The sequence below is a fragment of the Lampetra fluviatilis genome, chromosome 51 (genome assembly GCF_964198595.1).
Source record: "Lampetra fluviatilis chromosome 51, kcLamFluv1.1, whole genome shotgun sequence".
In the NCBI taxonomy this organism is placed as follows: Eukaryota; Metazoa; Chordata; class Hyperoartia; order Petromyzontiformes; family Petromyzontidae; genus Lampetra; species Lampetra fluviatilis.
In genome coordinates, this window is record NC_136325.1 from 8,646,633 (window position 1) to 8,668,533 (window position 21,901).

General features: G+C 61.4%; 2 protein-coding genes across 10 annotated transcripts in view; both read left to right on the top strand.

Moving 5' to 3' along the window:
• Positions 1-12,313, top strand: part of ECT2 (epithelial cell transforming 2) — a 69,393-nt gene extending 57,080 nt beyond the window's left edge. For 2 of the 4 annotated variants that reach the window (XM_078878638.1, XM_078878639.1), the window contains 2 exons: positions 861-1,025; positions 10,380-12,313. In XM_078878638.1, coding sequence (XP_078734764.1) covers positions 861-1,025; positions 10,380-10,472 — 258 coding nt within the window. In that variant the 3' untranslated portion in view covers positions 10,473-12,313. Of the gene's footprint in view, positions 1-860; positions 1,026-7,028; positions 7,376-10,379 lie in introns of all 4 variants that reach the window. The other 2 variants (XM_078878641.1, XM_078878640.1) reach the window with 2 other exon arrangements.
• A 2,819-nt stretch (positions 12,314-15,132) lies between these two features.
• LOC144948922 (neuroligin-3-like) overlaps positions 15,133-21,901 on the top strand; it is a 32,005-nt gene continuing 25,236 nt past the window's right edge. For 4 of the 6 annotated variants that reach the window (XM_078878642.1, XM_078878648.1, XM_078878649.1 and 1 more), the window contains exon 1: positions 15,133-15,226. The gene's annotated coding sequence lies outside the window, so the exon portion shown is untranslated. Of the gene's footprint in view, positions 15,227-18,071; positions 18,092-20,684; positions 20,749-21,901 lie in introns of those variants that run through there. The other 2 variants (XM_078878646.1, XM_078878645.1) reach the window with 2 other exon arrangements.

Consider the following 21,901-nt stretch of genomic DNA (forward strand, 5'->3'; position numbering starts at 1 on the left):
TTTACGAGGCCGTGAGCTGCCTCGTAAATAGCACCGCTGCCGTCCCACGGGCATCTCCATCCTTTATTTATTTTTATGATGCGGGGGTCGAGCGGGAAGTGTGTGTGAGCGCGCCCGGGTGTGTGTGTGTGTGTGTGCGTGCGCGCCGTGTTATATATGTGCATGCGTGCGTGTGTGGCCTGCATGAATAGTCTTCCCACGGCGGTTCTGATGCACGGCCTTCTCTGCGCTCGCTCGCAGCGTAAGCCGCACCGTCTCCACCTCGCCACACCTCACAGCTACCCCCCCCCCCGCCCGCCCTCCTCCCCGCCTACAACACCTGGCAAGCCCCCGGTGCTCACCCGACCAAATACTGATCCAGACTCAAAGCCTGCTTAGCTTCTGACGAGATTGGGTGCATTAAATATAATAATTGGTGACATTTGGAATTTGCTCCATTCCTGTAGGCTATCAAAACAGCACAATGTTTCACAGACAGGTGTGTTGTGCCCTAGTAGGGGGTCGTGTTTCTCGGTGGTTTTACCCAAGCGGGTGTGTTGCTAAGTGGACGGTGCGCATACTTCATGGTTAGTACACACTGCAGTATTTACCAGGGCGGCCGCCGGGCTCATGCCACACACCTCTCCAGCGCTATCGCTGAGACAGCGTCACACCATATCACGTGGCGTCACCCAGCGTCACCCAGCGTCACACCATATCACAGCGTCACACCATATCACAGCGTCACACCGCGTCACACCGCGACTCGGTGACACCCAGGCTGGGGGTGCCACCGAGCGTCCCAAGTTGGCCACGGCGTCCCGCACATTCCCCCCCCCCCCCCCCCCGGTCGTGAACTCGTGTCCACCCCTCCCCTCCAGGTGACCCGGGCCTTCTCCTTCTCGAAGACGCCCAAGCAAGCCGCGCAGCGGGCCCGCGCGGGCAGCCCCCCGCAGCCCGGTGACGGGGGCCGCTCCCCGGGGGTCTTTGAAGGACACAAGGATTGGTCGATGGGTCGCCGGCACACCAGCTCACTCACGCTCGCGGTGACTCACTCACTCACTCTCCCACTCACTCACTCAACCACTCACTCACTCTCCCACTCACTCACTCAACCACTCACTCACTCACCCACTCACTCACTCAACCACTCATTCACTCAACCACTCACCCACTGACTCACTCAACCACTCACTCACTCTCCCACTCACTCACTCACCCACTCACTCACTCAACCACTCACTCACCCACTCACTCACCCACTGACTCACTCACCCACTCATTCACCTACTCATTCACCCACTCACTCACTCACTGACTCACTCACCCACTCACTCACGCTCGCGGTGACTCACTCACTCACTCACTCTCCCACTCACTCACTCAACCACTCATTCACTCACTCACTCACCTACTCACTCACTCAACCACTCACTCTCCCACTCACTCACTCGACCACTGACTCACTCACCCACTCACTCACTCACCCAATGACTCACTCACCCACTCACTCACTCTCACAGTGACTCACTCACTCACTCTCACAGTGACTCACTCACTCACTCTCACAGTGACTCACTCTCACGGTGACTCACTCACTCTCACAGTGACTCACTCACTCTCACAGTGATTCACTCACTCTCAAAGTGACTCACTCACTCTCAAAGTGACTCACTCACTCTCACAGTGACTCACTCACTCTCACAGTGACTCACTCACTCTCACAGTGACTCACTCACTCACTCTCACAGTGACTCACTCACTCACTCTCACAGTGACTCACTCACTCACTCTCACAGTGACTCACTCACTCACTCTCACAGTGACTCACTCACTCTCACGGTCACTCACTCAACCACTCACTCACTCACTCTCAGAGTGACTCACTCACTCACTCTCACGGTGACTCACTCACTCACTCTCACAGTGACTCACTCACTCACTCTCACAGTGACTGACTCACTCACTCTCACAGTGACTTACTCACTCCGCCTCCTTCCTCTCTATCACCGCCACCCCCACCCATCCTTTCTGCCACCAACACAACACCACAACCCACTCCTCCTCCTCCTCACCACCACCGACTCCTCAGCGCCACCCCACCTCGTCGCCGCAACCGTACGCCTGCAACAGCTGGCAACGCGCTGGTGGTGGTCGCAAAGAAGAAGCGGGCTGCCAGCCTGCTTAGCTTGCGAGGCCTGACGAGATTGGGGCGCGTTCAGAGCGAATCGGTTCCATTGCCGCTCAAAGCCAACGCCGACGACAAATATCGGAACCAGTCCTGGACCCCTCCCCTAGGTCGACTGGGCCTTGAACGGGCACGTTGTTGGCGGCGTGTTAACATCACCGCTGGAGAGACAAAGGCGGCCGGGCGTGGTCCCGACCACACCACCTGCTCGTGTGCCGTGCCGGCCTTAATAGGCGCTCGCCAACAGCGCTTGCCCCAACGGGAGCACCTCTGGTTGTTCACTTCACAACCGCGCTACGAACGCCGTTGGCTCTACGGGAAAAAAATTCACCCCCTGCCGGAATCCGGCAAAGAGCAACGATCGAACATCTCGGTGAAGGTGCAGCGGCAGCGGCGGCGGCGGAGGCGGCGGCGGCCCGTTTTTAGATTTACCGAGCGGTTCGCGCGCGAGTCTTTGTGTGTGTGTGTGTGTGCCGTTTGAGGGCCGTCTCTGACACCGTGAAACGCTAACCTCTCCCTCCATCCATCCCCGGCGCGAGCCGGCGCGTGACGCACGTGCAGCGGGGAAACGGGGCGGCGGTTGTGGCGGCGGTTGTGGGGGCGGCTGGGGAGCGAGGCGAGAGGCGTGGATGGACGGCGAGGGTGGACGGCGTGGCCGGGGGGGGGGGGGGTTTGTTGGACGCCGCCGCCGCCGTGGGACCGAGCGGGCGGTAAAGACAATCTTGTAGTTGATTTGCGGTCGGATTGGATTCCATTAGGGAGGGGGATCAGACACGAGCCCTGGCTGGGCTCACGTTTGGCAGTCGCGCTTCGGATCACGGAGGACTTGCAGGTCGGCGGAGGGGGATTTTCTGAACCCGCGGAACCAGAAAATGAGTTTGGACTGGGCTTGTGTAAGTGTCATTCCGAGTTTGTCCCGTTTTACGGGAGCGTGCGATGGGGTAGGAAAAAAATCCGTAAGAAATTCCACGAGTTGGCTCTTCGGGCGGGTGGGCAGGCAGGAGGGGGGGCAACGTCGCTCGTGGGGCTGTGCGGGCCGTCTCCATACGGCTGGGGAGTCGGCGAGCGACGGTTTTGAGGTTTCGGTTGAACGCGTTGGCTGGCGATAGCCACGGGGACTTGGGCTGTGACCGGTGCAGTCGGCAGCGGCCACCACGAGAGGCGCTCCCAGATGAAGGAGATAAGTGCTGCCGCCCCGCCCGCCCGCGCTACTGTGTGGACCAGACGTCAATTGAAATCACCTCGGTGGTAGCTCGTTGATATTTGGTAGCTCTGATAATTTGGTAGATCCGTGGTGATATTTGGTGGCTCTGTGGTGATATTTGGTGGCTCTGTGGTGATATTTGGTGGCTCTGTGGTGATATTTGGTGGCTCTGTGGTGATATTTGGTGGCTTTGTGGTGATATTTGGTAGCTATGTGGTGATATTTGGTGGCTCTGTGGAGATATTTGGTGGCTTTGTGGTGATATTTGGTAGCTATGTGGTGATATTTGGTAGCTCTGTGGTGATATTTGGTAGCTCTGGTGATATTTGGTAGTTCTGTGGTGATATTTGGTGGCTCTGTGGTGATATTTGGTAGCTCTGTGGTGATGTTTGGTGGCTCTGTGGTGATATTTGGTGGCTCTGTGGAGATATTTGGTGGCTTTGTGGTGATATTTGGTAGCTCTGTGGTGATATTTGGTAGCTCTGTGGTGATATTTTGTGGCTCTGTGATGATATTTGGTGGCTCTGGTGATATTTGGTAGCTCTGTGGTGATATTTGGTAGTTCTGTGGTGATATTTGGTGGCTCTGTGGTGATATTTGGTAGTTTTGTGGTGATATTTGGTAGTTCTGTGGTGATATTTGGTGGCTCTGTGGTGATATTTGGTGGCTCTGTGGTGATATTTGGTGGCTCTGTGGTGATATTTGGTGGCTCTGTGGTGATATTTGGTAGCTCTGTGGTGATATTTTGTAGCTCTGTGGTGATATTTGGTAGCTCTGTGGTGATATTTGGTGGCTCTGGTGATATTTAGTAGTACTGTGGTGATATTTGGTGGCTCTGTGGTGATATTTGGTGGCTCTGTGGTGATATTTGGTGGCTCTGTGGTGATATTTGGTGGCTCTGTGGTGATATTTGGTAGCTCTGTGGTGATATTTGGTGGCTCTGTGGTGATATTTGGTAGCTCTGTGGTGATATTTGGTGGCTCTGTGGTGATATTTCGTGGCTCTGTGGTGATATTTGGTAGCTCTGTGGTGATATTTGGTAGCTCTGTGGTGATATTTGGTAGCTCTGTGGTGATATCTGAAAGCTTCGTCCCTCGCGAACGCGGCCATCCCGTCCCCGTAGCGCGATCAGGACAACGTCGTGGGGAAGCGAAGCACTTGCGATGGGGAGGACCCAAAACTCGCTCCTCTGGCTGCCTGGCTGGGCCTTGCCGCGCGTACCATCGCGCCGCCGCCGCTGCCCGGCGATTGGCGGTCACGGCATGACGCAGGATGACCGACGGCGTGCGTGCTCTCAGCCCGTGCGGCAACGTTGGCGCGCGTGCCGGGCGCCGTAAATCCGGCGCGGCGACGCGGCGCGACCGTTGCGGATTACAATCTTAATCATAGGCGAGGCCGGGATTGAGTGGCGGTGGCAGCGGCGGCGGCGGTGGTGGTGATGAATGGGGGGGTAGGGGATTGCGCCTGTCCCCCCGCCTCCCCCCCCCCCCCGCCGCCTCCGCCCCCCCCACGCTCTCCTGCTAACGACGTGCCCAGATTAGATCTGTAATGAGGCGGGATCCGTCGCGTGTGCATGGGTATAGATTTTAATTCCAGATGGGTGCTCGCCCCCCCCTCCCGCCCCCCCCCCCTGTCCCCCCCCCCCCCCACCGTGGGAGTGGGGGTGGGGGGCATGAGTCTTGGGCTTCTAGCGGCAGGCGACCGGCGCCAGGTTGGCCTCACACGTGGCAGCCCGTATTCGTCTTGCTTGTAATGAGGTGTAATGATTCCGCATCAGTCATCTCCGCGACGCCGGCGAGCGCTTTGTGCGGAGAGAGGGAGCCGCTGTTGCGTACCGCGCGATTACCGCGGCGCCGCTAGACATTACCGAAGCGCAAGGAGAGTGGCGATTAACGTGTCCCAACCCCCCCCCCACCTCCCCAGCAGCGGTTTGTTGAATCGGGGTCGTGATCCCAGTCCTTTTATTTCGAAAAGTTTTTGTTCCGTTGCCCCCCCAGCGATCGGCAGAACCCGGCCACCCCCAGGTTCACTTCCTGGCCACGGACGGGAACTTGGATGAGCGGCCGGTCCTCTCTGTGGACCGGTGCTGCCGGGCGCACACCCGCGACCCCCTCCTCAATCCTCAACCACTTACCAGCCCGCCACCGGCCAGAGTCGCATAACCACGCGCATTCGTCCATCGGCGGATTGATGAAGGTCTGCAAATTACGAATGAGCTTCGGCACGTAATGTGCGTGCAGATTAACTAATTAATAATTGCCCGAGTGCACGATTTGATTGGCGCGTGGGCGAGCGCACGAATGTTAATTGACGCGTCGTTACGCTCTGCGCGTGTGCGCGCGCGCGCAGAGCGTTGCCGCGGAGGATGTTAAACACGCCGGCCCCCTCGTTATCATTCACGGCGGTGGCCCACGGCGACCAATTTGAAGTCTTCCCCCCCCCCTCCGCTAAACGAGCGCGGCCCCTCCTTCATCGACCGCCGCTGGGGCCTCGAAAGAGCGGAGGAGGAGAGTGAGAGAGCCGCTGGCCGGCTCGCTGGCCCGGCTCGCTGGCCCGGCTCGCTGGCCCGGCTAGCTGGCCCGGCTCGCTGGCCCGGCTAGCTGGCCCGGCTAGCTGGCCCGGCTAGCTTGCCCGGCTAGCTGGCCCGGCTAGCTGGCCCGGCTAGCTGGCCGGCCTGGAAGCGGTGACGTGAGGGATGCCGAGAGCCGAGTGTCAGGAGGCCGAATCGACTGAGAGCTCGAAGTGGCGGCAGCAGCAGCAGCAGCAGCAATGACAAGCTAAGGCCAGCCTCCTCTGCACCAGCAGTAATAGCCACAGGGGTAGCGGCAATAGTTGTAGCAGCAGCAATAGCAGAAGCAGTAGCAGCAGGTGAAGTGGTTACCTATGCAGTGGCTGGGGTTGGCGAGTCACCCGAGGAAGGGTTGCCAGGTGGGAGTGGTGGCTTGTGCCGTGGGGGTGGGCCTGGCGAGTCCGCCTTAATGGCGACGCTGCGTAACTCTCGGCGCCAGTTCTGCTCCGTCGGTGACGGTGTGCAGACGGCACCGCCCGGTGGTTTATGCCTCCGTGCGGTCAGTGGTGGAATCGATTATCAGCGCCGAGCAAAGCGGTCCTCTCTGGGTTGTCACCAGGAGAGAGCGGCGAGGCGCGCCCGTGGAATCCCACCGAGAGACCTGACAAAAGGGGGCGCGTGTACGACGGAGCTCGTGGTGCGTGGGTCAGAGGCGTGACTTTGGCCGCTGGGAAACGTCGAGTTGGCTCGGGCAGGACGCGTCACGGCCAGAAGGGGGACGCGCGCCGGCGGTCGAGCCTAGCGAGGTGCACGGTGGTGGGAGGGGGGGGGGGTGGCGGTGGCAGCTGGCGACGGCCGAGAGGGAGGGGAACGCGCAGACAGAGCGATGAAATCCGCCCGCGTGCAGGCGGTTGGCGGATCGTGAGAGGTGGCCACCCACGGCTTGGGCGAGGCCTCGACCCGGCAGCGGCGGACGGATCGCGGTCGATGACGTGCGGTGCGCGCGGCGGGAGGTGCGTGGAGGTGCGGGGTGCACGGTGGTGGTCGGGGGGTGGCGGTCGGTAAGTGGGTACCGGCGACTCGCGGTGCCCGATGGCGGCGTGACGACCGCTGTCCCTCCGCTCTCGTCCCCGCGCTCGCGGCGCCAGCTGCCGCGCTCCAACTCCGTGCTGAGCCTCTCCACCGCCGAGGCGACCCGGCCACTGGTGCAGCGCTCCAACTCTCTCAGCAGCCGGCGCGACGACGAAGAAGAGGAGGAGGAGGAAGACGACGAGGAGGAAGAGGGGGAGGAGGAGGGGGAGAACGGTGGCGCTGGCGGCGGGAGATCGGAGAGCCCTTCCCGCTGCCGTGCCCCCTCCCTGCGCCCGTTCTCTCCCCGCGCCGCGCCCTCCACCGTCATGCCGCCGCCGCCGGCGCCGCCCGGCGCTTCGGGGGAGCCGGGGGACGCGGGGGGCCCGTCGCCGCGCCTGCCGTTCCGCGTCACCTACGTGTGACGGTGTGCGAGCGCGGCAGATCAATCCCCCACGGCGAAAGAGCTTCTCAAACTCCCACGCAGCAGTCTCCCGTTCCGCAGGGGGGGGGGGTTCTCCGCAATGTCCTGCCGTTATCCTGCAGCCCCCGAGGTTTTTCCGAAGCCTGTGATGGAGCCAGCTCGTTCGTACGGGTTTGACACGTGGGGGGGGGGGGGGGGGGAGACGAGATATGATAGTTTAATGATTGGAGGGTGGAGTGGCGCTGCGGTTTGGGTGATTTGTTGACCCGGCTAGGTTTGTCACGCCTTCGACCAAAGCGCCCCGCTCTCGTCACGTGCGCCGGAAGCTCTAAGCAGGGTTAGGCCTGGATAGCGCTCGGATGGGCTACGACGTGGCATTAAAACGCCGCCGATTGGCGCGGTCGGCTACGTACGGTGCGAAAGAAGTTCAGCCTACGTACCTGTGCTGTAGGCCGCCGCGGCGTTAGTTTTCCTGGCAAGTGCGGCGGAATCCATTGTGTCGCCGCGCTTCGCAAAAGCCCCCGCTGCGCCGGCGTAGCGAAGTATGGTCAAACAACTCCCAAGACCGACACGGCGTGGTGGGGAGAACCACTCCTCATCCAGCAGTGGATCATCGTTGCTACCCCGAGTACCGTGCGAGGGGGGGGGGCGGCAGAGTATTTTGTGTCGAGCGTCTGGGCCAAAATGTCACTCGGAAGGTTGGCGAAGGGTGACCGAAGCCCTCTGTCGTGGGGATGATGGGGGGGGGGGCAGTGCAGGGGGGGGGGACAGAGGTGCTCGGGGCTAGAGGCAGGTGGCAGCAGTGCCGTGAGCGCTGACGTCACAATGCGGGCCTTCCTCTTGACGCTTCCGTTTCGGCGTAGCGCGTTCGTCTGCGCGTGCGGGGGGAGAGCCAAGGGGTCCCTGCGTCACCCCACTTTGTTAGCCAATCGACTGCTGGATAACGGTCTCCCACCACCACCATCCCCCAAACTCTCCCACCCCAGGGTTATTTCGACCGTACTTCACCACGCCGGTCAGCAGTGTGCGGGAAGCCCGTCCTAAACAAACTTAGCCCGGGCCCGACCCTGCTTAGCTTCCGAGATCCGACAAGGTCGGGGGACGCGTTGCGGGCGATTCGGTCACGTGACGCGTTACCCACGTGTGTCTTCACACGTGGAGAGATCTTGGTCCTGCAGCAGGTTTGGCCAAGTGGCCGCCGTAACGTCGGAGTAGCAGGGCATTGCGGGGACACACGTACAGGGGCCGCGAGCATTGCTGGCTCGGCCGTGGCTCTTCACGGGGTCAGGCTCTGGCTCAGGCTCGACTCGACGGACATCCTGAGCGCACCGCCAGGACAATTTTCTCGGAGCCGGCTCGAGTTGCTGAACGTGGATCGGAGCCGGCTCGCCCGAGCCCCCGTAGACGCTGTAGACGGGCGATAAGCGCGGAGAGCTGGGATTTTGAGAAGCTGGCCTCCAGGGGCGTGAGCGTGTTGCACCCTGGTGGAGGTTGCGGTGTGTGCGCTTTTGACATTTCACGTGGCTTCGGTGTGCACCTAGCTTGGCACAGACGCGACGAAATCGCCACCGCTTGGTGTGTGTGCGTGCTTTGGATCGGAATGGGCTGGGCGCACCCCTTACCCTTTGTGTGCCACACTGGGCATCACGTGTGTGCGTGTTCACGTGTGTGTGCGTGTTCACGTGTGTGCGCGCGCGCGTCTTTGTGTGTTCATGTGTGCGCGTGCGTTCACGCGGTGGCACAGTGGTCAACGCCACTGTGCCACGCACCCAGCAACCCAAATGTACATTTCCGCTCACGGCCAACAACATTGCCAAATGTCTGAGCCGGTCCTAGCAAGCGCTTTTAGGGTCAATTGTCGTCTTAGTTGCGTATCCTGTGCGGTGCTCGCTCACCGCACTTGCCCCAACAGCCTGCGCAGGCTACGGGGGGGGACCTTTACCTTTGTGTTCACGTCCACTCGAGTCTCTGATCACAGCGCACGCCGCTCCCTCGCTTGCTCTGGGTGTCATGATTCACCCACCCACGACTCAATCCACTAATTGATTATTATTAATGTTATTCATGATGGTGGTTCAAGGTTAACCTGCAATTTTTTCTGTTCGAAGAGAAACGCAAAAGAGCGACGCGCCGCTCCGTAAAGTTTGCGGCGGCGGAGTGAGGCAACACCTGGCAGCTCCGGTGTGAAGTCACGTGTCGGCCACGCAAGGCAGTCTGGGTATTTTAAAAAATGGCAGCGAAACGGTGGCACTGTCGGGGATGGGGGGGGGGCAGCAGATGTTGTGCGACGAAGCCTCCGGGAAAGGGGGAAAAGGGAAAAAAGTGAAAGTGGCTGAGATTTACGGTAGGTTAGAGCCGTGCGGTCTGGCGATGCGCGTCTTCTGGCACGCAGAGGCGAGTTCAAGTGCCACAACGCGTTTAGGGATGAGGGGCGAGAGTCGGTGGGGGGCGAGGATGAGAATGTGGCAGCGAGGTGTTGCTACGCAAATGACCTTAAGGATGATTCTACGCTGCTGGCAATACGGAGTTGACGCCAACAACCGCCGGTGACGCAAAACGCGTTGCAAATGACAAAAAGTCTGAAAATGAAAGTGCAGCTTAACCTCGAACCTCCTTCACACGAATAAGGGACGCGTTGATTCTCGCGCAAGCGGTTCCACGTTCCTCGAGGAATTGCACGCATCATCATCAACCCCCCCCTCCCAGCCCCGCAGTGGTTAGCGCACTGCGCCACAAACCCAGCGAGCCAAATTCGGCTCCCCGGCCACGGCCGACACCGGTGGACGTCTGAAACGGTTGTTTGGTCTCCCGTAAAATCGACTCGGTGAAATGAGTCCGCTGCTGTGGCTTGCCGACATCGGCGCCGGGTAAGACGGGCGGGGGGGGGGGGGTGACACGACCCACCGCCCCTCGTGTGCCACGCCGGCCTTCGTAGGCGCTCGCCGCTTGGTGCAAGCGGTCCGAATAATTTGTGGGGGGGGGATATTTGTCTCGTGCGTGCGTGCAGGCCATGCGCTCGCCGTCCCTGGTGAGCCTGCCGGCGCTAATGGAGAAGCCCAGGCACCACACCATCAGCCAGTCGACCGCCCGTCTGCTGTGAACACCGCCACCATCATCGCCCTCGCCTCGTCAGCCGGGGTGGGGGCTCTTTCCTCGCCACTACAGACCTCGCCGCCGCCGCCGCCGGCACTGGACCCATCGCCGCCGTGCCGCCCGCAAGCGACGCAGCCTCCCGTCGTCCCGCCACGGACGCTGGCCCAGCGGCCGCCCTCCAGAACCCGGGGGGTGCCCTGCGCCACGGCCCCCCCCCCCCTCCCCGCTGGCACAGATTCACGAGGATCTGGCTGAGCGGATAGCGGGGGTGGCAGGCAGGGGGGGGGAGGGTGCTCGCACACTAAGAGCCACTGACTTTTGGGAAGAGAGGGGGGCCCACTCCCCAACGTCTTCCTCCACACTTCCTTCACGGGGATTGGGAGCCCCCCCCCTCCAACACGAGTAGCATCCAACCGTCAACATCTCTTGGACCACCGCCCCCTCGCGCGTTCTCCCCAGCACCACCCCCCCACGTCGCCCCCAGTGTGCAGATCGGGCCGTCGCTTGGTCCCGCAATACCTGGCCCCTACCCCTCCCCACACCCACTCCCCGGACCTCGGGCGGTTCTCGTTGACTCTGTGACCTCCATTGATCCGCATCGATCCCCGTTCCGGTCCCCGGCCCCGCGCGGCCGCGGTGGAACCTGGGAACCGGCCACTGCCGGCTCCTGGCTCCCGCTCACGGGCACCGAACTTGCCGCGCGGCTCTGCGACCCCGTGCCTCTGGGTCGCGACCCCGGGACGGCCTCTTGATCCACATTTGGTCGAGTGTTGCGTGCCGCTGACGGGGCCGCGTCGCGAGCGACGAGCGTCCGTCTCGGCAGCTCGCGCGCGGTTTTTATTTTCTTCAGCGGCGGGGCCGGGTGCGACCGTGGCTTCGGGGCGGTCTCTTCTGGGAGGGGGGGTGGGGGGAGGTGCTGCCCACACCATTCCTGAGGCCTCCAGCTGAGATGGCCCTGCACTGCCCTGCACTACCCTGCCCATCCTGTCTCTGCCTTGCCCTGCCCTGCCCTCGTCGCACGCCTTGCCCTCTCCTCTGCCGCGATTTCTCCCTGCCTGCTTCTTGCATTCTCTCCTCTGCATTTGACGCCCTCCTCTGCCCTGCCCTTTCCTGTTTGGGAGCTGATGGCCTTGGGTACCTGGTCGGGAAACCCTTCGCACTTCCCCCCCACCACCAGCTCCCGACGCTCGCAGTTCCCCGATGTTCTTCGACGGCCACCGACATCGGAGTGAATCGAACGTGTCGGCAGCGGCACCTTCGTGCGCGCACGTTACGTATATGCTGAACTTCTTTCGCGCCGCACGCAGCCAACCGTGCCACCACGGCACGCTTGCCGTCTGATAAGCTGAGCGCGGAGGGCCTTGTGCCTTAAGTAAACTGGCTCTGATGAGCACAAGGGAGACGGCGCCTTACGTCTTAGACGTTTCGATGCCCCATCCGTGACGGGGCTGGCCGTCGTGTGCAATGCTTTCTGGGTGAATTCTGAACGGTTATACGCGTGGGGGAGGGGGGGGGGGTGCTAATTTTCTAGAGGCGGGAGGTGGTCAGCCCATACCTTCCCCCCTCTTCTAACAACGCCCCCCCCCCCCCCCACACAACTTTTGCCATCACACCCCGCAAGGGGCCACGGGCTCTTTGGTTTGTCTGAGACTTCTCCGGGGACTCTCCCACCCAGTGGGTGCTTGGGCCGCGATGGCGCACACAGCCCCGGTCAACAACTCGTTGTTTATATAAATATTCGCGTAGCGCACGTAGACGAATCATCGTTGTTATTATTATTGTTGTTATTGTTGCGTACGTTGGAATTGAATTTAACCCTGCATCAATAAACTTTGTTGTACGACCCTGCACACCACACGACTGACCCACGCCTGTTTCGGCTCTCAGCGCAGGGCAAGGCCGAAGGTGGAAATTGACGCTGGCTGGGCTATGGATGTTGTTTGTTGTTGGGGGGGGGGGGGAGGAGATTTATTTAAACGCATTTGCTGAGCCACAGACCCACGATTGGCCCAAAGCGTCGAGCGGTCAGCGACAAACAGCACCGTTTCTCGGTTGCACTCGATTCGAGTTGTGACGCGTTTCTCCTGAATTGAGCCGCGGCTGCTGCTGTTGCTGTTGTTGTGTTGGAGCTCTGGCGAAAAGAGACGACGGTGGTGGCAGGGGAATTCCAAAGTGGAGCAGTGAGGCCAACTGAACGGGTTCAGGACCTCCCCTAAGTCGACTCGGACTTAAATAAGTTCCTGGCGTGCCGTGCGTGCATCGGCACTGGGGGAGACGAAGGTGACCCGAGTGGTGGTGCTGGCTACCCGGCCTGGCGGATATGGATCGCCATTAGGATTTAGTTTTTCTTACAAGCAGGGATTTTAGATCCAGGGTATAAAGCCAGAGTTTAGAGGCAGGGTTTGGAGCTAAGGTTTCGAGTTGGGGTTTATAACCAAGGTGTTCCGATTCAGGGTTTAGATCTAAGGTTTAGATTCCGAATTTAAATCCCGCGTTTATAACCAAGGTTCAGATCCAGGATTTTTATTCCAAGGTTTAAACCATGTTTTAGATCTAAGCTTCAGAGCTAGGGTTTAGATTCGGCGTTTACAGCCAGGATTTAGAACCAGCGTTTATATCCAGGGGTTTAAATTTAAATCCAGGGTCGCGGTTTAATGTCGCTTCGTGATCGAACGATCCCAGACTCAGTGCGGTGGTGGCGGCGTTGCAACGTAGCCCCGATCCCGTCGCGGTTACATTGGAGGTTTTTCGCATTGGGCGCCACCGAACGGGACTGCACGGCTCCCCGACACGGGCCGGGCGACGCTGGTGCATCTGCGTCGGTCACAGCAACGGGAGCCGCGGGGCCTCGGTGTGTGACGCAGAGAAGCAATCCACGTGCGTGTGTGTGTGGGAGGGGGGGGAAGAGTCGTGGAAGATTCGCACGCGCGCGCGCGCACACAGCTGTGCACCTGAAACAGGTGGATGCCCTACCTGACCTCAGGCAATCCGTCTCCCCACCTCCCTCCCCTCCGCCCTTCATTTATCCCCCTCCCATCGTCCCCCCCCCCTCCTCCTCCTGCTGCTGCTCGCCTCCAGCTTCACCATCTCCCTCCCCTCGCTCGCTTCGTTACCCACTCCTTCCACATCTCCCTACGCGCCGTCATCTCATTTCCCTCCCCTCCGTCTCCTCCCCTGTCTTCTCAATCTACATTCCCTCTCACCCCTCCATCTCCCTCTCCATCATCTCCTGTCATCCTCCATCTCCCTTCCATCCCCCCCCCCCCCCGTCTCTTCTACCCCTTCGTTTGCCTTCCCTTCTCCATTCCCCGTCCCCATCCATCACCCTCCCTCCCCTCCCACTCCCTCCCCTCTCCTGCCTCCTATTTTCCTCATCCATCCTTCCCTTCTCTTCCTCCACCTCTCCCCTCTCTCATCCCTCGCCCTCCTTCCATCTCTCTCCCCTCCTCCCTTCATCTCTCCTTCATTCCTACATCCCCCTCCCCTCTCTCCTCCCTCTCCAATCCTCCATCTCCCTCTCGCCTCTCAATCCCTCGCTCTTTTATCCCCCCATCCCCTCCCTCCATCCCCCTCCCTCCACCCCCTCCCCTCCCTCCCTCCCTCCTCCCCTCCCTCCCCTCCCTCCCCTCCCTCCACCCTCCTCCCCTCCCTTTCTCCTCCCCTCCACCCCCCTCCCCTCCCTCTACCCCCCTCCACCCTCCACCCCCCCTCCACCCTCCCCCCTCACCCCTCCACCCTCCCCTCCACCCTCCCCTCCACCCTCCCCTCCACCCTCCCCTCCTCTCCCTCCACCCCCTCCCTCCTTCCACCCCCTCCCTCCTTCCACCCCTCCCTCCCTTCTGCATCTCCCTCCCTCCTCCATCCTTCCATCTCCCTCACCTCCGACCTCCCCCACCCCACCCCCTCCACCCCCCCCCCTCCACCCCCCCCCCCTCCACCCACCCTCCACCCCCCCCCTCCACCCTCCTCCCCCCCCTCCACCCTCCTCCCCCCTCCCTCCTGCATCTCCCTCCCTCCTCCATCCCCCCCCCTCCACCCTCCCCCCCCCCTCAAACCCCCTCCCTCCCTCCCCCCCCATCCCTCCCTCCTGCATCTCCCTCCCTCCTCCATCCCCCCCCCTCCACCCCCCCTCCCCTCCACCCCCCCTCCACCCCCCCTCCCCTCCACCCCCCCTCCACCCTCCCCCCCTCAAACCCCCTCCCTCCCTCCACCCCATCCCTCCCCCCCATCCCTCCCTCCTGCATCTCCTTCCCTCCTCCATCCTTCCCTCCCCTCCCCCCCTGTCTGCACCGCGCTCCCTCCCCTCGTCTCCTCCGTGCGCCGCATTCCGGCACAGATCGCGAGGCGTGCGGCGCAGGCGACGGCGGTGGCAGCGGCGGCGATTCCTCCGCGTGATTCTCTCTCTCGCCGCCTTTCTCTCCATTTCTCTCTCGCTCTCGCCGTGTCTCTCTCGGCGATTCTCTCGCTCGCTTCGTGATTCGCGTGGCGGGCGATGGACGCTCGCCGCGGACGCGCCGAGGCCGTGAATTGAGTTTCTGAAAATCCTCCTCCTCGTCCGCGCTTCCTCTCATCCCTGCGCATCCTGCGGGCGGAAAATCCCCGCGTCGTCGTCGTGGTGGTGGTGGTGCTGCTGCTGCTGGCGGCTTGAGGAGGAGGAGAGGGGGGCTCTAACCCGGGGGGATCTCGGGGCGGGGGGGGCGACTCTCCCCGCTCGGCTCTTCTTGCGCGCGAGGACTCCACCGCCGCCGCATCAACAGAACGGTGAGAGAGGTGGGGCGGGGGGGTAGCAGATGGAGAGAGTTCAGGGGGTGTGTGGGGGGGCAAGACCCCCACCGCTTTACGCTGGGCTCTTGATCCCCCCGCTGGGGACCCACGCTCCCCTGATCCCTGGTCGCGTCCGTGGGAGCGGCTGTGGTTCGCGATATTCTCTACCTGTCTGTGTGTGTGTCTGTGCTACTGTGTGTGTCTGGCTGTGTGTGTCGCTGTGTGTGTGTGTCTGTGTGTGTGTCTGTGTGTCTGTGAGTGTGTGTGTGTGTCTGTCTGTGAGTGTGTGGCTGTGTGTGTCTGTCTGTGTAGCTGTCTGTGTGTGTGTCTGTCTGTGTGTCTGTCTATGTGTGTCTGTGTGTGGCTGTGTGCGTCTGTGTGGTGGGGAGCGGTCGTGTCGCGGTCAGCGCCCACTGCGATACGAACCCGGCGACCCGGGTTCGATTCACGGCCAACGCCGGTGACGATTATCTGAACCGGTTCTGGGCCTCCCCTAGGTCGACTCAGCCTCAAATGAGTACCCGGTGCGACGTGTAAACATCGCCGCTGGGGAAACAAAGACGGCCGGGCGTGGTGCTGTCCACACCCCCTCGTGCGCCGTCCGGCCTTCACAGGTGCTCGCTAACAGCACTTGCCCCTACAGTCTGCTACAGGCTACACGGGGGATCTTTGTGTGTTGTGGGGGAGCGGTAACGTAGTGATCAGCGCGCCGCGGCTACGAACCCGTACGGCCACCGATGACGATTATATTGTCAGATCCGGTACCTGGGCCTCCCCTAGGTCGACTCAGCCTCGAATGAGTACCCGGTTGCGACGTGTAAACGTAGCAGCTAGGGAGACAAAGGCGGCCGGGCGTGGTGCTGCCCACCCTCCCCCCGCCCTCCTAGGCGCCTTGTCGGCCTTCTTTCACAACACTTGCCCCAACAGTCCGATGAGGCTATACGGGGGATCTTTGTGTGGTGGTGATGGTGGTGAGGGGGGTTCGTGTTTGGTTGTTTTTGTTGTTGGTCTGAGATTGGGGGGGGGGGGGCAGTGGGGGGGCACCATCACTCGGGACGTGGCTATGGGTAGCAGAGCGTGGGGTGGGGGGGGGCGCAGGCCTTGACGTGGAGAGGTGGGGAGAGTGAAGAGGTGAGGAGGGTGAGGAGAGGGACGAGGTGATGAGAGGGACGAGGTGAGGAGGGTGAAGAGGTGAGGAGGGTGAAGAGGTGAGGAGGGTGAAGAGGTGAGAGTGAAGAGGTGAGGAGGGTGAGGAGAGGGACGAGGTGTAAGGGGAGAGGTGTGACGAGGGGGACGCGATGCTGGTGAGGTGGAATGGGGGTGAGCGAGACTCGGTCTTTGGGGAGACGAGAGGGAGACGCGGTGAGCAAGAGGTTGACTCGCTGTGGGTGGGCGGAGACTTGGTGAGGAGGAGGGTGACTTGGTGTGGTGAGGAGGGTGAGTTGGTGAGGTGGAGGGTGAGTTGGTGAGGGGAGACGCGATGAGCAGAAGGATGACTTGGTGTGGTGAGGAGGGTGACTTGGTGAGGGGAGACGTGGTGTGGTGGAGGGTGACCTGTTGTGGTGAGGAGGGTGAGTCGGTGTGGGTGAGTGAGACCCGGTGAGGAGGGAGACAGGACCTGGGTAAGGAGGAGGAGGTGGTGAGACACGCGGTGTGGAGGAGGAGGAGGGAGACGTCCTGTGTGAGAGAGATGGCGAGTGGGTGAGGCGCGGTGTGGGCGAGTGAAACCGGTGAGCAGGAGAGGGGAGACGCGGTTTGTGAGGGAGACGCGGTGAGGAGGAGGAGGTGGAGGAGGAGGGAGACGTGGTGGAGGAGGAGGAGGTGAGACGCGGTGAGGAGGAGGAGGGAGACGCGGTTGAGGAGGAGGAGGAGGGAGACGTGGTGAGGTGGTGGAGGGAGATGCGGTGGAGGTGGAGGAGGGAGACGCGGTGGAGGAGGAGGTGGAGGAGGAGGAGGTGAGACGTGGTGAGGTGGTGGAGGAGGTGGAGGAGGAGGAGGAGGAGGTGAGACGGGGTGAGGTGGAGGAGGAGGAGGGAGATGCGATGAGGAGGAGGAGGGAGACGCGGTGAGGTGGTGGAGGTGGTGGAGGAGGAGGAGGTGGAGGTGGAGGAGGGAGACGCGGTTGAGGTGGTGGAGGTGGTGGAGGAGGAGGAGGTGGAGGTGGAGGAGGGAGACGCGGTTGAGGTGGTGGAGGAGGAGGAGGTGGAGGTGGAGGAGGGAGACGCGGTGAGGTGGTGGAGGGTGGTGGAGGAGGAGGAGGGTGGAGGTGGAGGAGGGAGACGCGGTTGAGGTGGTGGAGGAGGAGGAGACGCGGTTGAGGTGGTGGAGGAGGAGGAGGAGGAGGAGGAGACGCGGTGAGGTGGTGGAGGAGGAGGAGGAGGAGACGCGGTTGAGGTGGTGGAGGAGGAGGAGACGCGGTGAGGTGGTGGTGGAGGAGGAGGGAGACGCGGTGTGTGAGGGAAGCGGGACGTGCTTAGAATGGAGACGCAGCTCTGGGCGCTGCAGATTCCGCGGGTAAAGCGCGGAGAGAGAGAGAGAGCCCCCCCCCCCCCACCACCACCACTCGCTCTTCACCGTCATCATCATCAGCATCCAACGCTTCTAATATCAGCCAATAAAGCAGCAGCAGCATCATCATCATCAGCCATGCTCAATCACTGCTGGATGAAGGCCTCCTTCCCAAGCCGCCGCCAACCGCTCACGATCCTGCGATGTAACGATCCGACCGCCGGCCGATGCTCTGCACTGCGATGGGTTGATCTCGTTATCGCTCCATCTCCGCGTTGGACGTGCTGCTGTCGAACGCCGTTCCATTGCTTGGCTAAACATCTCCAGCCATTCTCCAATGCGAAATTTTAATAGGTAAAATATAATGTCTATCAGTCGGTCAGCTTACCATACTGATTCGTCATCATCATCATCAAACAAGTCATCATAATCAGCAGCAGCATAATCAATAATTTCTCAAAGCATTTATCGAGATTCAGCATCAAATCATCGAGCTGTCTCCCAGACATCATCAGCATCATCAACATGACCATTAACCGCGTTATTCACTGTCATCATCTGATACGGGGTTCATTATCAATATCATCATTATTATCATTATTGTCGGCATCGTCTTAGGAGTCGAATCCGCGCCTGAACTCCGCTCCGCTTTTATCCCAGAGCTGGGGTGAGAGGTGAGGAGTGAAGGGTGAGTGGTGAGGGGTGGGTGGTGAGGAGTGAGTGGTGAGGGGTGAGAGGTGAGTGGTGAGGGGTGAGTGGTGGGGAGTGGTGAGGGGTGAGTGGTGAGGGGTGAGTGGTGGGGAGTGGGGAGTGATGGGTGAGGAGTGAAGGGGTGAGTGGTGAGGGGTGGGAGTGAGGAGTGAGTGGTGAGGGGTGAGGGGTGGGGAGTGAAGGGTGAGTGGTGAGGGGTGGGGAGTGAGGAGTGAGTGGTGAGTGGTGAGGGGTGAGTGGTGGGGAGTGGTGAGGGGTGAGTGGTGAGGGGTGGGGAGTGGTGAGGGGTGAGTGGTGAGGGATGAGTGGTAGGGAGTGAGTGATGAGGGGTGGGGAGTGGGGAGTGATGGGTGAGGAGTGAAGGGTGAGTGGTGAGGGGTGGGGAGTGAGGAGTGAGTGGTGAGGTGTGAGGGGTGAGGGGTGGGGAGTGAAGGGTGAGTGGTGAGGGGTGGGGAGTGAGGGGTGGGGAGTGAGGTGTGAGTGGTGAGGGGTGAGGGGTGAGTGGGGAGTGAGGGGTGAGTGGTGAGTGGTGAGGGGTGGGGAGTGAGGGGTGGGGAGTGAGGGGTGAGTGGTGCGGGGTGAGTGGTGAGCGGTGAGGGGTGATCGGTGAGGGGTGAGTGGTGAGGGGTGAGTGGTGAGTGGTGAGGGGTGAGGGGTGAGTGGTGAGGGGTGAGGGTTGAGGGGTGGGTGGTGAGGGGTGAGTGGTGAGGGGTGAGGGGTGAGTGGTGAGGGGTGAGGGGTGAGTGGTGACGGGTGAGTGGTGAGGTGTGAGGTGTGAGGGGTGAGGGGTGAGGGGTGAGTGGTGAGGGGTGAGTGGTGAGGGGTGAGGGGTGAGGGTTGAGGGGTGGGTGGTGAGGGGTGAGTGGTGAGGGGTGAGTGGTGAGGGGTGAGTGGTGAGTGGTGAGGGGTGAGTGGTGAGGGGTGAGGGGTGAGTGGTGAGGGGTGAGTGGTGAGGTGTGAGGTGTGAGGGGTGAGTGGTGAGTGGTGAGCGGTGAGTGGTGAGGGGTGAGTAGTGAGTGGTGAGGGGTGAGGGGTGAGTGGTGAGGGTTGAGGGGTGGGTGGTGAGGGGTGAGTGGTGAGGGGTGAGTGGTGAGGGGTGAGGGGTGGGTGGTGAGGGGTGAGTGGTGAGGGGTGAGTGGTGAGGGGTGAGTGGTGAGGGGTGAGTGGTGAGGGGTGAGTGGTGAGGTGTGAGGGGTGAGTGGTGGGGGGTGAGGGGTGAGTGGTGGGGGGTGAAGGGTGAGGGGTGAGTGGTGGGGGGTGAGTGGTGAGGGGTGAGTGGTGAGCGGTGAGGGGTGAGCGGTGAGGGGTGAGTGGTGGAGGGTGAGGGGTGAGTGGTGAGGGGTGAGTGGTGAAGGGTGAGTGGTGAGGGGTGAGTGGTGAGGGGTGAGCGGCGAGGGGTGAGCGGTGAGGGTGTGAGCGGTGAGGGGTGAGCGGTGAGGGGTGAGTGGTGAGTGGTGGGGGATGAGGGGTGAGTGGTGAAGGGTGAGTGGTGAGGGGTGAGGGGTGAGGGGTGAGGGGTGAGTGGTGGAGGGTGAGCGGTGAGGGGTGAGGGGTGAGTGGTGAGTGAGTGGTGAGGGGTGAGTGGTGAGGGGTGAGTGGTGAGGGGTGAGCGGTGAAGGGTGAGGGGTGAGTGGTGAGGGGTGAGTGAGTGGTGAGGGGCGAGTGCTGAGTGGACCCCAGCTGGGATCACCGGATTCAGGGCACGAACTCATCTCCCCCCCTCCTCTCGGCTGCGCAGCTGATTCCTCGTGAGAGTCGCCCAGAGGCTCCTTTAACGTGGATCGAGATGGCGCAGTGAACTAACAGATGCGAGATGGGGGAGCCCTGCTGATCCCTCCTCTGCCCCCCCCCCCCTCTGCCCCCCCTCCCTCCTCTCCTACATCTCATCCACGCTCAATCTGCCCCCTCCTCCCTCTCCCACGCTCGAACTCGGCTCTCGCGTTCATTCCTCCTCGTTCTCCTCCCTCTCATCTTCTCCCCCCCCCCCTCCTCCCTCTATCTCGTTCAAGCTCCATCTCTTGCTAGCCCCCATCACCTCCCCCCCCTCTCATCAACCCACCATCTCCCTCCCTCCTCTACCACCCCCACCCCTCTCCTACCTCCCTCCCTCCCCCTTACCACCCCCAACCCTCCCCTCCCTCCCTCTACTCCCTCCATCTCATCAACGCTCCATCTCCCTCGCGCCCTTCCTCCCTCTCATTTCATCTCATCCACTCCCCCTCTCTCCCTCTCTCTCTCTCCCTAATTGGGAGGGGAGTCGCGTGGTGGTGAGGAGGAGGATGGTGATGAATGCGGTGCACGTGAGAAGTCTCCGTCTCCTCTCCGCGGCTGCTGCTGCTGCTGCCGCTGCTGCCGCTGCCGCTGCTGCTGCTGCCCGGGTTATTTTGAGAGCTCTCGGTTGCTCTGGTAACCCCCCCCCGCTCTCTCCGAGCTCAGGATTTTTTTTATTATTCCGAGTGGAAATTTACGATCCATCCGTGCGGGGTTGCAGGGTGCGGGGGCGAGGGGGGGGGCACCGCTGCTGGAGGGAGCAGCGAGTGGTGGGGTGGGTGGGGGGGTTTGCGGATTTTATCTCGACCCCCCCACCCCCCACACACAATCATGCACGTCACTGCGCTCCCCACCCAAACATTGGAGAAGGAGAGAGCTGATCTCAGGCGGTGAGCAGGTGAGAGCTCATTGAGAGATGCGCTCTCTTTGTCGACGGCTGAGTTGCGTGCAGCCAAACGGCGTAAATTTACAGGGACCCATAGACTTGCATCGAGACCCATAGCCAATTGAGACCAGAAGTCGTCTTGTTCCATGTGATAGCTGGGATTGATGATGATTGTTTACGACGCTTTGCCAATCCCACTGCTGGACAAAGGACCCCCCCATGTCGTATCGGTCGTTTTTGACCATACTTCACTATGCTGGTCGAGGGGTTTCAATAAATGCGGCAAAACCGAAAATTCCAAAACGTAACTAAGGCAACGCAGAGGATAAACACAATTTTAAAGCATTAAACATTTACATGCAACACAACAACTCTCAAACGTTACATTTCATAATCGTCATCGTCATCAGCAGCAGCAGCAGCCACGATCAATTCCGCTGTTGGATGAAGGTCTCCTCCCCAAAACCGTCGCCGTCCTGTTCACAATCCCGCGGCGATGCCACGACGATCCGTCCGGACCCCTGTTCCCGCACGCGACGACCCATTTTCCCCACCGCTCCAATCCTCAGCTCCGTCTCCGCGACGGGCGGCTGGGTCATGGCGCGCAGAGAAACCCCGACGGGTGTGGACCCACGGCCGCGCTCTCCCCAGCGAACGATTTGCGCCCGCGCGCGTAAGCCGCAGGGGGACGGCCGCTGATTTTTTGTTTCGTTTATTTTTTTGTCAAATCGGCGGCGTTCACGTGGACGCGCTGCGGGCCCCCCGAGCGCGCCGTCTAATCGGAGCTGGATCTCTCG